Below are 16,327 nucleotides of genomic sequence, written 5' to 3'. Positions count from 1 at the left end.
AGTACATGACTTCCAGACTTTTATATTCGATGCCCTTACCCATGAAAGCAAGCATTCCATACACCACCTTTACCATTCTATTTTTACATGGTGATTTCTACATGGTGAAACCAAAATGTATAGAAATGGCCTTTATTAAAACCTAACAATGGGCACTTTAACCACATGTGATTTTTTCTATTACAAATCTCAAATTGTGGAGCACAGAGGCAAATAAATAAATGATGGGTCTGTCCCAAACATTATGGAGGGCACTAAATAGAATGGCAAAGGTGGTGTATGGAATGCTTGCTTTCATGGGTAAGGGCATCGAATATAAAAGTCTGGAAGTCATGTACTTGAGGACTGCACAGTGAAGCAGCGCTAGAGTTGCTACCTTGAGTTGCAGTCTGTATGGAGTTTGTACGTTCTCCTGACTGAGTGGGTTTTCTGCGGGTGCTCAGGTTTCTTCCTACATTCCAAAGATGTGCAGGTTTATTTGTCGGTTAATTGACTTCTGCAAATTGTCCCTCGTGTGTAGGATAGAACTCGTCAAGTCACATTTATTTATATAGCATATTTAAAAAACAACTCTCGTTGGCCAAAGTGCTTTACATTTATTATATGAATAGCATAACAAAACAAACTACATACATATATACATGTAGCCCTCATTCAGAGGACATCAGGAAAGGCTTGGGAGCATAGATACGTCTTTAGTCTTGACTTAAAAGAGTCGATGGAGGGGGCAGTTCTGATGGGAAAGGGGATGCTGTTCCACAGTCTAGGGGCTGCAACCGCAAAGGCGCGGTCGCCCCTGAGCTTATGCCTGGACCGTGGGATATTCAGCTGCCCCAAGTCGGCCGATCTGAGGGGCCTGGAGGTGGAGTGGTGGGTGAGAAGACTTTTTATGTAGGTGGGGGCAAGCCCATTGAGGGCTTTGTAGACATGGAGGAGGTTCTTGAAGTTTATTACGAACCGCACAGGGAGCCAGTGGAGAGAGGCCAGGGTCGGGGTGATGTGTCCCTTTTTCGGGTGCCCGTCAGGAGTCTCGCTGCAGCGTTTTGGACCAGTTGCAGGCGGGACAGGGAAGATTGGCTGATGCCAGTGTAAAGGGAGTTGCAGTAATCTAGGCGGGAGGAGATGAATGTGTGGATGATCTTTTCCAAGTCATCAAACTAGATGAATTGTTTTATTTTAGCTATCGTCCGTAGCTGAAAGAAGCTAGCTTTTACCACGGCATTGACTTGTTTGTCAAATTTCAATGCGGTCTTGGAGGCTTGAAGGGCCTGTTTTCACGCTGTATCTCTAAACTAAACCTCCAGTTTGTTTAAGCCAAAATTACACCCTTCCACCACTTTCATGTCTTTTCATATAGCAGTCTAATTTGTGCATAACAACTCCTTTCAATCTGCAAACGTGACCTTAAATTTCTGCTCACTCAAGAGTTCAATTGTTCATCGTACTCCCATTTGACCTTTTCCTTAAACTTCCTGCTGCTTCATTTCACTTATCCTGAATCTAGTAAGAAGTAAGTCTTTATTTTTTTCATCAACTTTTACTCACTCATTTGTAGATATCAATAATTCATACATATTGCATGACAATTTGCAAATGTCTTTGCTCTGAATGACTAAAATCAGTTGTTTATGGAATCCATGAAAATAATTATGGATAGTTTTAAGGTGGGTAGGAGCTTTTTTAGCATTTTTTTTTTCTTTTATAGATAATGAAGCTAGAAATTGAAGAAATTGCAGCTCCACGATCATTTGTCTTTTTGTGGTGTGGCTCTGGGGATGGTTTGGACCTTGGTAGAGTGGTAAGTTGCAGCAGTAATCTGAGCCAGCAAAGGCCTTAATTCACAGAGTCCTCTATTCAGATGATAAATAGTGTCTGGTGCACAACTGACCAACTGTTTGCCAACAATAGTATGCAAATGTTAAGTCTTAAAATCCGTATATAATTCACACTGAATATTTAATCTCATATTCTGTTTTGTGCCTGTCATTCTGATTAATGGTTTTCTCCTTGGTGAGGTATGCTCATTATAATGCCTTTCATGGGAAGAAAATCTCTAGAACAGCATTTTTTCAAACATTTTGCATCTCAGAAGCTGTTAATACTATTGGATCAATTTCTTTGATTAAAAAAATCTACTATAATTGTTAATTAAAATGATTATTTAGCTATGCAGGGTTTTAATATGCGATTTGAATTACCCTGGAAAAAAAATCAAAAAAAGTAGTTCCTATCCAATTAAAAAATAATCTGTAATTTAAAATTAGTTTTTTTCTTTTTTCTTTTAATAAAAGTTCTGAATGTTCTTTCATGAGCATCGATTTTAACAATTTTTTATTTATTTCATAATGTGGTAACTGTAAAGGAGAGATTCCATGCTTTTGTAATTTGAATGTAATTTTGCCACAGCATTCTGGTAGATACTTCAATGTCTTTAAAGATTGCGTGATTAATAAATTTGTTACGATCTTTTACTCAAGTACGATAAATTCCTCAACAAATCTCTCATCTTTTAAAATGTAATATGGTTTGCAATGAGTAAGCCTCAAATTAAATAAATATTTTTACATATAGACATATACATTTTTACACATATTACATATAGTCTTTATTATTCCAGTGTTTACGTAAATGGGGATTCAGACGTTGTGAAGATATTTGCTGGATCAAAACCAATAAAGATAACCCTGGGAAAACCAAAACCCTGGACCCAAAAGCAGTTTTCCAGCGAACAAAGGTAAGTGTTTTTTATGACCTTGGGGGCAGACTTATATAGCAAGTCTAAACTTAATTCCTGCAGTCACAGCGAAAGAATTGCCTGTTGTTTCTTCTCCTGTTGCATTGAATTACACGAGGAACGCAGCTTAGAATGGACAATTAATGGCTTGTCAATTCCAAAGGGTTTTTTTTGGTGTGAGATAATATGGAGGCACTGTTCACTTTTTCATTGTTGTATGAAGTTTTGTTTAAATTTACACTGTTAATTTACTTATGGGTAGGAATGAAAGAAAGAGTATTCCAGCATAGAGCACAAGGGTATTAATAGGCAGGACAGAGCCCATTTCCTGGAATTACTGCTCCCTGTCTACCCACCCATGAATGAACTAAGGTCAAGTGCAAAGGGACTTTGTCATTGTCCACACCCTGGAATCCACTGGGATGGTCCAGATAGTTATTCTGCTGTGCAATCAAAATGCTGAAGCCCTATTCCCCAGAAATTCCATGGCAACCAGTTGTAAAACCTGAAAATTAATTTTCCATTTAAATGTCTTTTAAACTATTTAAATTGGAAAAAAATGTAATTTAAAGTATTTAATTTGAAATCCATAACATGAAAAAGCATATAAAATTAATGTATATGCTCAAGGGAAATTGTTTAAAAATAATAATTTAGTTCTCCTTTATTTCCTAATTCATAGACCAACAATATATGCAAATCAATGGGATGTTAGATTCTAGATCCCTGTGACGATTTTTTTTACAGCAATATGGCAATCTGACAGAATTGGCCTTCCAATAATTGACAATCGATAATAGGTGCAGGAGTAGGCCATTTGGCCCATCGAGCCAGCACCGTCATTCAATGTGATCATGGCTGATCATCCACAATCAGTACCCCGTTCCTGCCTTCTCCCCATATCCCCTGACTCCACTATCTTTAAGAGCCCTATCAAACACTCTCTTCAAAGTATCCAGAGAACCGGCCTCTACCACCCTCTTAAACTATGGCCCCTAGTTATGGACTCACCCAACATCGGGAACATGTTTCCTGCCTCTAGCGTGTCCAAACCCTTAATAATCTTAGATGTTTTAATAAGATCTCCTCTCATCCTTCTAAATTCCAATAGTATACAAGTCAGCCGCTCCATTCTCTCAGCCTTTGACGGTCCCGCCATCCTGGGAATTAACCCTGTGAACCTATGCTGCACTCCCTCAATAGTACAAATTTCCTTCCTCAAATTAGGGGACCAAAACTGCACACAATATTCAAGATGTTGTGGGGCCCTGTACAACTGCAGAAGGACCTCTTTGCTCCTATACTCAACTTCTCTTGTTATGAAAGCCAACGTGCCATTTCCTTTCTCCACTGCCTGCTGTACCTGCATGCTTACTTTCATTGACTGATGAACAAGGACCCCCCAGATCCCGTTGTACTTCCCCTTTTACAACGGGGAATTATTGATATTTAGATGAAGGGATTCAAAGTAACATTAGCAAATTTGCAGATGAGACAAAGCTGGGTGGCAGTGTGAACTGTGTGCAGGATGCTATGAGAATGCAGGGTGACTTGGACAGGTTGGGTGAGTGGGCAGATGCATGGCAGATGAAGTTTAAATGTTTGATTGCCATCTGTTTGCAATTTAAATGGTTGATTGGCATCTGTTTAGATCTGAGCGGGCAACATTCATCACCATCTAACCCAGTAATTTGGATTAGCGGTAGTATTCCATTTATTCTGAAACAACATTCCCCTAATTAGAATTCCTAATATGTACAAATTCTGCATGACTGAATATTTTCAATATTTTAAATTTATTTGGGATTTCCAGCATCTACAATATTTTGCTTCTGTAGAATGGTAAAGATGTGATATTATTCGGATTTGCACTTTTTTTAAAAGCAATCTGCTGCTTCAAACTTTTGTCCAAATTTAATAGAAAAAATTGTACGTTCTGATGTGTCAGAAAGTGGGTAATTTCTGCCACAGTGAGCAATATGATGATGAGTGGATAGGTTGGTTTTCCCGCGATTGAGTGATAAGTATTGCCCAAGGCACCTGTTGCTTTTTGAAACAGTTGCATAATTTGGGCCATGGGTTCAGTTCAACCTTTCATTCAAGGAACAATGCCTCCAATAAAGTGGTACTGAATTAAGTACCACCCTGGGTTTTATTTTTGTTCTTAAGTTTCTGGAGTTTCACTTGAACGTCCAACGTGGATTCGGAAGTAGACTGCCAATCAGCCACACCTGATGTGAATATCTATATTTTCTTTCCCCAATGTCCTTTTTCTATAATTCTATGAAACCTACTGAGCTAATATGTCTTACGAGAATTGGAATTAATTTCATTGCAATAGTTTTCTCCTTTCAGTAAAATCTTAGTTTTTGTGCACATTTGCAAATAAGCTATATCACAAGGTTCTGTGATTTAGGCTTGTCAACACAGTCATGTTGTTGAAAACGTTATTTGATTTGCAGTGCCCAAGGAAAAAATGGTGGTGGATTGAAATTAGGAGTGGGGAAATGCCAAGTTTCTCAGGTTTTTTTTAGTTTAGTTTAATTTATTATTGTCATGTACCGAGCTACAGCGAAAAGCATTTTTTTCCGTGCTATCCAGTCAAAGAAAAGACTATACATGATTAGTTCAAGTGATCTGAGAAAGTTATTTAGAAATGTTGACTAACAGAAATGCTGCAAGCTGCTGGAAAGTCTAATGATGGATAAAACATGGTTTGCAACAAAGAAAATGAAAACATCAAAGTTGTGGAAATAAGGAACTGCAGATGCTGGTTTACAAAAAAGGACACAAAAGTGCTGGAATAACTCAGCGGGTCAGGCAGCAACTCTGGAGAACAGGGATAGATGACCTCTTGCCGATGTAAAGGAAACAGTCATAGGCTCACGTGCAACTCCTCTAATTCCATCTACTGCATCGAATGTTCAGATGTGATCATCCTTATGTCGGCGAGACCAAACGTAGACTCTACGACCGTTTCGCCGGACACCAAGGTGTACAGGATCTCCCTGTTGCTAACCATTTTACCTCCCTTTTCCATTCCCATACTGACTTTTCTGTCCTGGGCCCCCTCCGTTGTCAGAGAGCTGTCGCTCGCAAACTGGGAAAACAGCACCTCATATTCTGATTGGGTAGCTTACAAACAAACTGTATGAACATTTGAAATCTAAGATTTTAGGTAACTACCCGAACTCTTTCTCCTTTCTCTTCTCTCCCACCCCCCCCGCCTTTTCCATGTGCTCCATTTGGAATTACACTAATTTCTCTCCTCTCCCCTCACCTTTCACCTACATTCCTTCCTCTGCCTTCATAATTCGCAATTCTTCTATCCTTATCTCATACCTTTTGTCTTTTAAATTCAGGCACTTGTCTAACAATTTTCCTATCAAAAACCTCCATTGCTTTTATGTACCCATCTCTTGCCAGGCTTTGCCCTGCCTCTCTTCTCCAGTTCTTTACTCCCCTCATCCCCCCCCAATCAATCTGAAGAAGGGGCCCGATCTGAAACATCACCTATCCTTGTTCTCCAGAGATGCTGCCCACCACTGGGCTAAACAATTTTATTGAGCATGCTAATAATTTCCTATGCTGAAATACAATATCTTTGTTGACCAATATTTAGTTCATGAATACTGTACCAAACCTAACTGAAGATGAGCATACTCTGAACCTCTTGTTTAAAGTGGTGTTAAGGAACAAAGTATGCTTTTCAGCTATTATCATAAAATATATTTTTAAGAGATAGTTATGTACTTGGTTCACGATTGTGAAAAGATTAACATAATAAATTCATAATAAACCACTAGGTTTCTCAAGTTTTTAAAATGTATTAATTATATACCATTATGTAGCATTAATGTCCCTCAATAGCTGCAGCAAGTGGGAATTTAATTATATTCCCAGTGCATATGACAATTAAATACACTTGACTCAGTTTCTAATTAAATGGAGATAGTTTGCTGATTAGATTTAAATTTGCTGAAAGTTTATTTTTTTTAAAGTGTTTCCTCAGTAAATTAATCATTGTACAATCAGTATGGTAATTATGACCGATGTTATGACATTTTCCAGCAATCACGGTATTTACTTTTCTATTGTGAAATGTTTCTGGAGACATTGGGCGAAATACAAACCGTAAAAGTTATCTAGGATCCCTGTACAGTATTACTTGATGTAAGAGTTAATAGCTGTAATCCCTAATGTGTTATGTGTTTTATTTTTTAGGAACACTGCCTAATGGGTATCAAAGGGACGGTTCGCCGAAGTACGGATGGCGATTTTATCCATGCAAATGTAGACATTGATCTTATTATTACAGAAGAGCCTGAGATTGGGAACCTTGAAAAGCCTGTGGAAATATTTCATATCATTGAACATTTCTGTCTGGGACGAAGAAGATTGCACATTTTTGGAAGGGATAGCACAATAAGACCAGGTATGTGACCCCGTTGCTTCCAAATGTAAGATGCTAATAACGTGCTCTTTATTTTTATGATTATCTGAAAGATAACATAAAATTCCATCTTAGGATATTTTCTGGGCACTTATTGATAACTCAATGCCTAAACTAACTATTCTATTCCTATGTGGCATCTAAGATAACGTAATCCAGTCACTAGAACTGCATTTGTGTTTGACGTAAGTATGAAAAGGTAAAATAACATTCAAATCAGAAGTTGACCTTGCATGACTATAGATTTTTACTGAGTCAAATTACTACTCAGTGGGTGGGTGGGTGATGAGCAGATAGAGAGGAAAGAAACTGAGCAATCGGAGGCTGAGGAATTAGTTATAAAGAAGGCAGTGAATGAAATAACGAAATGGGTGGATCAAAAGGAGAGAGAGGAGCACAAGCAGGTCAGTTACCTGAAACAGGAAATTTAAATGTGCATTACATTGGGTTGTGGACTGCACTGGTGGAATATGAACTATTGTTCCAGTTTGCAATTTTCTTACTGCTGGCAGTGGAGAATGCACGTAATCTTGTTGCACCAGATGTTCAGTGGACCATTGATGTCATTGTGATTGTGCTGATTATTGTTTAATGTTAAAATCTAGGATTTTATATCCCACGTAAACAATACACATTTAAATTTAGATTGAACAAATTAAGGAAACTGAATTAATGCGATGATTGAAGTAAATCTAACAATTATGTAACTTTAAATCTTGTTTAAAGGCTGAAGGGCCTGTTCCTGTTCTATCCATATGTACCATTAATGTATCATTTAATAGAAACTAGACCAAGTGGGACCCATTGGGTCCCTGTCACACGGGAGACCTGGTCCCACAACGCAACCCATTCCCCCAAAGTAATATTCCACCACTCACACATAGCCCCTACGGGAGGCTGGGTCCCTCATGCAACCTGTTCCCCAATGCAATATTCCGCCACTCGTTCACCCAATGCAACCCGTTCCCCCGAGGCAATATCCCACCATTCACCCGTAGCCCCCAACTCCCCTCCTCTTCACCCTCCCACTTTTTCAACAAAAAATAAATCCAATTCTCTTGTCATACCCTTGCCGTTACAATGTTTCAAATGAGAGGACTCGGTGTCCTGTAATTTGCAACATTATAATTTTTTACACTTGAAGTGTAAAGTTAAATTTGTAAAGTTGAAAATGTGAATAACGTAAAATATATCATTAATCTGAATGAAACATGATAAAATAACACAACACAGGACAATTATGAATAAGGTGGTCCTAAAATTGTACCGCGGTCGTGTATCGTTTTGGCGAACTTCTAGGATCACATGGGCACGCAGACACGCAAACAAGACGAGTTTTAGTAATATATACTAGACCACGTGGGACCCGTTGGGCACCATCCCCCAACACGGGTGGGGGAGGGCAGCGTCACATGGGAGGGCTGGTCCCCAAACGTGACGTGACGTCGGCGCTCACCCCGGCCCCTCCCCAGAGCCAATCACCCGATCCCCCAACGAAACCCGTTCGCCCAACGCAATATTCCACCACTCACCCATAGCCCCCAACTGCACAGGCACGACTCATTTCCCCTCATCCCCCAACACTCCTCCCCTTCACCCTCCAACACTCCTCCCCTTCACCCTCCCTCTTCTCTACCCTCACCTCCTCACCCTCCTTCATCTCTCCCTCCTTCTCCTTTCCCCTACCCTCAGTCACTCCCACCCTCCATAACCCCTCTCCCCACCCTACCCCCCTGACCCGTTGGGCCCCGTTTTCCCAATGCATATTCCACCAGTCACCTGTTTCCACAACGCAACCCGTTTCCACCACTCACCCGTTCCCCCAACGCAATTAATCCTTCCCACGTGGTGGGGGAAGTCGTCGTTTCCCTTAGCCAATAAATGGATTCAACTTTTGGGTTGGCATCGGCGCTCCCTTGAGCTAATCAATCCTTCCCACGTGGTGGGGGGTGGGGGGGGAGCAGTCGGCACTTCCCGGAGCCAATGAATGGGCTTGATAATTGGGTCGGCGTTGGTGCTCCCTGGAGGCAATGAATCCTTCCCACGTGGAGGTGGGGCAGTGGGAGCTTCCCTGAGTCAATGAAGGGAGTAGGGGGTGATAGTGGGGTAGGGGGAGACGGGGGAGGGAGGAGAGACCGCTGGGTCCCGTTCCCTCAACGTGCTGCTGCGGGGGGGGGGGGGGGGGGGGGGGGGGGTGGCTGCGGCTTCACACGCAAACTAACCGCCTGCCATACACACGGGGGGGAGTGGCAGAGGGAGAGAAAGGGGGGAGAGAGGAGGGGAGGAGGGGCAAGAGAGGGGAGAGAGATGATGGGGGGGGAAGGGAGGGCAGTAGAGGGGGTTGGAGGAGGGGAGAAGGAGGGTGGAGGAGGGGAGATGGGTGGGGGAAGTAGGGGAGGGGGAGAGGGGGAGGTAGGAGAGGAGGAGGGGGGGGGAGATGGAGAGGGGGAGGAGGAATGGTGGAGATGGGAGGGAGATTGGGGAAGGGAGAGAACGGGAGGAGGAGAAGGATGGGGGAGGAGAGGGAGAATGGGGTGAGGAGAATAGGGAATGGGGAGAGAGTGGTGAGGAGAGGGGGGAGGGAAGGGGGAGAGCGGGGAGGGTGAAGGGGGAGACAGGAAGGGGGTTGTAGAGGGGGGAGGGGGAGAGGAGAGGGAGAAGGGGGAGGGAAAGAGAAGGTAGTGGGGGAAAGGCTGGGGGTGGAAGGGAGGGTAGAAGGGGAGAAAGATTAGAGGGAAGAGAGAGAGAGAATAGAGGGGAGAGAGAGAGATTAGAGATCTGGGTTTTATAGTCCCTCCCCCCTCCTACCAGAAGGGGTGTGGCCTTCATGCGTGATTGACAGGAGAAAGAATCTCAACATTTAGCTTTTCCAAACCAAAGGCAACACAGCTTTAGCATTTCTAAATTATATTTTCAAACCACATTAAGGGCACTGACAGGCCAGTAAAACCACTCACAGTTTAGTAGACATGTGTTCAGTGTTATTCACAGTTCAGACTGAGAGACGTGACCCTCTCGCTCCACCATCTTGCAGAGACTGACTGAGGCACTCAACACTTCCGGGTTTTATCGTCCCTCCGGAAGGGGCATGGCCTTCAGGAGAGAGAATCTCAACATTTAAAAAAAACTAATAACTCTTTTATTTTTGATGGGAAAAATCCTCTTGTCCTGCGCAGCGGATTGGGACTGAGTAAGATGGACAAAAATCACAGCCGTAAGTGACAGCGTTTTTTCTAAAATCAATATAGAGAACAACAGGAAGTGGTCAAGATCAGACTTTTAGTAAGATAGATAGATAGATAGATAGATAGATAGATAGATAGATAGATAGATAGATAGATAGAATGAATTAATCTCTTGCAAGAATTTTTTATTGTATTTATGTGATGTCATTTGGTAACGCATGTGACATTTTGGATAACTTTCCAAAGAATGGCCCAATAGGATCATTGTTAACTAGCAGAAGGTGATTACGAAGCATACGGAGATAAAATTTAATCGGGGGGACTGCTGGACTGGTCTGAGAATCAGGAAGGGGGAGTGATGGGAGAGAGAGGGAAAGCAAGGGTTACTTGAAGTTAGAGGTCAATATTCATACCGCTGGGTTGTAATGTGCCCATGCGAAATATGAGTTGCTGTTCCTCCAATTTTCGCTGGGCCTCACTCTGTCAGTGGAGGAGGCCCAGGACCGATGGGGAGGAGGTGCAAGTGAACCTCTGCTTCACCTGAAAAGACTGTTGGGGTCCTTGGATGGATGAACTGCTTAGTTTTTGTGTTATTATATGCTTTTGAGATGCCTATTATTCTGAGCTACTGCAAAATGGAGAAATCTGACTAATAATTACTAATGGAGTGAGGGAGATAATATTATTTTGAGTTTGTGATTAAAGTAAATTAACTGATTTCCTTACAATTCCTAAATGTATTATATAAAAAATGTATTATTTCACTTCAATATTTACAGCTGCTTCTACCCTTGATTTGTATGCTTTTGAATTTTTTTAATTGCTTCAGTGTCTATTTATTTTACTTTTCAATAGGATGGTTAACTGTGGGACCTAGTCTTACAAACAGTAACTTCAACGCTGAAACCTACAGCTCCTACTTCACTGGAACAAATGTACATCTGACTGGTTGTACAGAAGAGATTGAGAGACTTCGTCCCAAATCACCACCTCCAAAATCTAAATCTGACCGAGGAGGTGGAGCCTCCAGAGGTGGAGGAAGAGGTGGCCCTTCAGCAGGACGTGGAGACAGAGGCAGGGAAAGAAACAGAGGGAATTTTAGAGGAGAGAGAGGATTCAGAGGCCGAGGGGGCGCTGCCCATCGAGGATTTGCTCGGTGATGACAGTTTTCTTTTCTAATTTAGGAGTGCAGTTTCAGAATCTAAATCTGCGCCACTTTTCTACTTTTTTATATGTGTATATATTAAACCATGGAATAAAAGATCTGCAGTAATAAAATGTACACCAGCAATATGTTCAGTGAAAATGGTTTTGCAGTTTGGGCACAAGTTTATCTTGTAACGAACAAAGTGCAGTGCAAATGCCTTTAAATGTGGTATTGTACATTCAGGTTGTTTACTGGTTTAAAATTGATTGCAATTTTTTTTAAAGCCTGCAATATCTCAATTTGTGTAGCATTTAAAGTTTAGTATTTTTAACTTTTAAGCGTTGGATTTTGTCACTTTTTAGTGACACAATTGTAGATTGAGTTCTTAAAGAGGTGCTGAATAAAAGGCAGTTCCTGCAAAACTGACTTGGAAGCATTGATTCAAATATAAAGTAATATTCTGTAACCATTGGAGTCAGCATCTTGTTTCCTAACCATTGCATCTGCTTGAGCCTGACCGTTGGAATCTGCCAAATTGCAGAGTAAAAAAAAGATCAGTTTATTCAGCTGCACATGTCTAATGTTCCAGCTTTTACACTGCATTTGTAAATATATAGTTCTAAAATTTGTTGTGCATCAATTTTTTTAATAGCACATCACTTTCGTAAGCAGATTTGTGCCCAGTAATAATAATTGGAATTATTTTGCATCCAGACCTTAGACAGGAAACTGAAGCAAGATGCCATTTGTTGCCATCTTTTTAAATGTTTTACTTTTTGATTTTTATCTCTTTTCCATTTTTGTTGTTGTTTTGAACTAATTACTTTCATTGAATGCAATCTATACAGCATTTAACAGCAAATCATAAAATAAGTGTATATCTTGTGTCAAGTTGGTCACAAGTGAGGATGAAATATCAAGATGTCATGGGACCATATAAATTACTGAGTAAATATTTCCGAACCTATAAATTAATTTAACTTAAATCACACAGTTGGCTGATATCCTGTCATATGTGTCATGGTGGTTTTGTTTGGCATCATTGAAACTGCTTTTTTAATAAACACGTCTTTTTATATTTGTTAAATTTGCTGGAATTCTTTGAAGAAGTAAATAGCAAGACAGACAAAGGAGAGTCAGTACAGTGTTTACTTAGATTTTCAAAAGCCTTTGACTGTGGAGGGTCAAGACCCCAAACACGGGTGTACAAAAAGGAGGAATTCTGAACTTTATTGCCTTCCATCACAGTGATCACTGTGGTGGATGTTTATGTTAAGTTCTACCGTTCTTTTAATTGTGATGTGTTCTTTGTATGGCTGCATTGTAACTCAAATATCACTGTACCTTAATTGGTGCATGTGACAATAAATGTGAATTTGAATAAGGTGTGGAATTAGGCTGCTAGGGAAGATGAGAGCCCACTGTATCAAAGGGCAGATACTAGCACGGATAGCAGGTTGGCTGAATGGCAGAAGACAAAGAGTGTGGCAATAAAGGGGACATTTTCTGGTTGGCTGTCAGTGTCTAGTGGAGTTCTGCAAGGGTCGGTGCTGGGGTCGCTACTCTTCACGTTGCATATTAATGATTTGGACTAAGGGATTGAAGGTTTTGTAGCAAAGTTTGCGGATGTTACCAAAAGAGGTAGTGTACAGAAAGCAGGAACTCTGCAGAAGGACTTGGACAGGCTGGGAGAGCGGGCAGGGAAGTGGCAGATGGAATCGTGCATTTTGGTGGTAAGAATAAAGGCATAGATTATTTTCTAAATGGGGTGAGAATCCAGAAATCGGAGGTGCAAAGGGACTTGGGAGTGCGTGTGCAGGATTCCCTAAAAGTTAATCAGCAAGTTGAATCAGTAGTAAAGAAAGCAAATTCGATGTTAGCATTTATTTCAAGAGGGCTTGTATACAAAAACAGGGATGACATGTTAAGGCTCTATAAGGTGCTGGTAAGACCACATTTGGAATATTGTAAGTAATTTTGAGCATCATATCTGAGGAAAGATGTGCTGGCCCTGGAGGGGGCCCAGAGGAGGTTTACAAGAATGATCCCAGGAATGACTATGATGAGCGTTTGTCGGTACTGGGCCTGTTCTTGCTGGAGTTTAGAAGAATGAGGGGAGACCTCATTGAAACAGACAGAATAGTGAAAGGCTTAGATAGAGTGGATGTGGAGAGCATGTTTCCACCAGTGGGAGAGTCGAGGACTGGAGGTCATAGCCTCAGAATTAAAAGACGTTCTTTTAGGAAGGAGATGAGGAGAGGGTGAAGGAAATTAGTCAGAGGGTGGTGAATCTGGAATTATTTGCCACAGAAGGCAATGGAGGCCAAGTCTGATTGTGGTACTGATTGTGGATGATCAACCATGATCACATTGAATGGTGCAGCTGGCTTGAAGGGCCGAATGGCCTACCCCTGCACCTATTGTCTAAGTCAGTGGATATTTTTAAGGCAAAGATAGATTCTTGATTTGATACAGGTGGCAGAGGATATGGGGAGAAGGCAGGAGAGTGGGGTTAGGAGGAAGAGATAGATCAGCCATGATTGAATGGCAGAGTAGACTTCATCGGCCGAATGGCCTAATTCTATTCATATCCTTTATTACCTATATTTTCATAATTAAATTAATATGTTCTGTTGCAGAGAAATAACAGGATTAATCTGATTATTATAATGTCCAATGCATTTAATTATTTCAAGGACTTAAAAAGAAAACTGACTGTGTCTGACCATAAGGTTATCTCTGTCTCTGGCCATTTAAGAATTATGTTTAGATTGCTTAATTTCCAAGGGTCTTTTGTATAAGGTGGAATTATTACATTTAGAATTTAAATAATTTAAAATTATTCTGCACCTGTGTTTCAACACATGAAACAAACACATAAGTGAATAATCTATCTGTTACATTACAGTTTAAGACGTGTGCTTTATGTTGAATTGTATCCCCAAATATAGTCAGATAAACTTGTTTTACAGCATAGATATACTTGATACAGTTAATTTTTTTTAGTATACAAGTATTGACTGACAGACTTATGTGATGTTGCAGGTGACAAATACCTTTTTCATGCATGTTTAAAATATAATTAGATTTGCCAACTTTTTTTAAACAAATTGAATTGGAGTCTTATCTAGAGTTCATTACTTGGGTTCTGTAAACATTTTTTTTAGAAATTGAGTACACTCTGACATCCACTTAACCTACTTAACCTGTGCCTAGATTAACCTATTCTAAAAGGAGGCTCATGTATAACTAGGTTGTAGGGTACATAGTGTTGGCTATGAAGGGATATAATTCACATCAACTCTACAATTTCATGAAGGGCCTGAAACAGGCATGGGTTAACATGTTGTACCATGTTTAAATCAAGAGGTTTTTATGAAGGTTACATAGGCCAGTTTATATATTATAATAAAAATACACATTTAACGGCAATGTTTTATTTACAACAAATCACTAATTATCGATCCACAAAGCTACATCTGCATAATTTGACTACTTCAATTATATGGTATTCAGTGTTGTGCATAAAATACTTAAGCTTTACTTTAAACAAAAGATGTGGACAAAATTCTCTTGCATTGAAGAGATTCTTTCTTAAATGTGTGATGCAGGTAAGTACAGGTGCACAACCTTTTATCCGAAAGCCTTGGGACCAGACACCTTCCGTAATTCAGAATTTGTCGGTCTTCGGAATGGAAATTTTTTTGCGTAGATTTTAATGGCTGGCTCAGTGGTAGAGTGCTCGGCTCATATCCGCAAGGTCGCGAGTTTGCGCCTTGATCCCGGCAGAAGAAGTTGGAGCAGGGCTGGGCTGGGCTGCTGCTGGCTGTGGGTCTCTGGGATCTCCGTGCTTGCGGTGGGCCTGGTGGTCGACGTCCAATTGGTCCTGACGTCTCCGGTGACTGCACAGACCTGCAGCCATCGCCGTCGTGAAGACAGTACAAAGCCCCCACGCCGGTGCAATGAGCGGGGAGCTGGAGAGGGGAGGGAAGGGGTCACACACATGGCCGGGAAGCAGAGGGGTGTAGGTGGGGTGAAATTGAAGGGAGCGACAATCTGCTGCTGCCTGCACGCTAAGTTTAAAAGTTCCCACGCAAGACTCACGATACACTGTGTATCGTGTCTACCGTGGGAACTTTTAAACTCAGCGGGCAGGTAGCAGCAGATTGTCAATTATTAACCCTCCCGCGCAATATACTCTCACCTTCTCTTTTATGAATGGGGATTTAGTTCCCCTTTCTTCGAGGACCGACCGGAGGTTCCGCTGTCACCTCTGCGGGCCGCCCTCGGTGAACGTCCTGTCTCCCTGTCCCTGGGATAGTAGGGGGCGATCAAACAGCACAATATCCCACTCCCCCTCCAACGCGACCCCAAGAACAAGAAGTACCTTCCACACTATCAGCTTCTGCCCATACACTGCGTGTTCCTCTGAAGTTGGAACGGGGCTGGGCTGGAGTTGCTGATCTGGGATTTCCGTGCTTGCAGTGGGCCTGGGGGTCGGTGTCCCGATGAGAGGGCGCAGCTCGGGCTGTGGGCGAACTGCCACTTGTTGCCGTAGCGGCCCATCGGGGAGCGGCTTCTGGTGGTCCTGACGTCTCCGGCCAGTTTGCAGTTTTCCTCTGGAGTTGGAACGGGGCTGGGCTGCTGCTGGCTGTGGGTCTCTGGGATCTCCGTGCTTGCAGTGGGCCTGGGGGTCGGTGTCCCGTTGGTCCTGACGTCTCCGGTGACTGCACTGCGCTGCTAGAATCGCCGACGTGAAGACAGTGCAAAGCCCCCGCGCCGGTGCAATGAGCGGGGAGCTGGGGAGG

At 41.8% G+C, this 16,327-nt stretch overlaps 1 protein-coding gene across 5 annotated transcripts in view; it reads left to right on the top strand.

Annotated features, from left to right (window-relative positions):
- The window catches only part of mettl14 (methyltransferase 14, N6-adenosine-methyltransferase subun), a 52,642-nt gene extending 40,045 nt beyond the window's left edge, over positions 1-12,597 (top strand). For all 5 annotated transcript variants that reach the window (XM_055640649.1, XM_055640639.1, XM_055640656.1 and 2 more), the window contains 4 exons: positions 1,706-1,798; positions 2,618-2,734; positions 6,959-7,169; positions 11,228-12,597. In XM_055640649.1, the coding sequence (XP_055496624.1) occupies positions 1,706-1,798; positions 2,618-2,734; positions 6,959-7,169; positions 11,228-11,532 (726 nt within the window). In that variant the 3' untranslated portion in view covers positions 11,533-12,597. The remainder of the gene's footprint in view (positions 1-1,705; positions 1,799-2,617; positions 2,735-6,958; positions 7,170-11,227) is intronic.
- The last annotated feature ends 3,730 nt before the right edge of the window (positions 12,598-16,327 follow it).

Source organism: Leucoraja erinacea, chromosome 1 (assembly GCF_028641065.1).
Source record: "Leucoraja erinacea ecotype New England chromosome 1, Leri_hhj_1, whole genome shotgun sequence".
Lineage (NCBI taxonomy): Eukaryota > Metazoa > Chordata > Chondrichthyes > Rajiformes > Rajidae > Leucoraja > Leucoraja erinaceus.
This window is presented reverse-complemented; position numbering and strand designations above follow the sequence as displayed.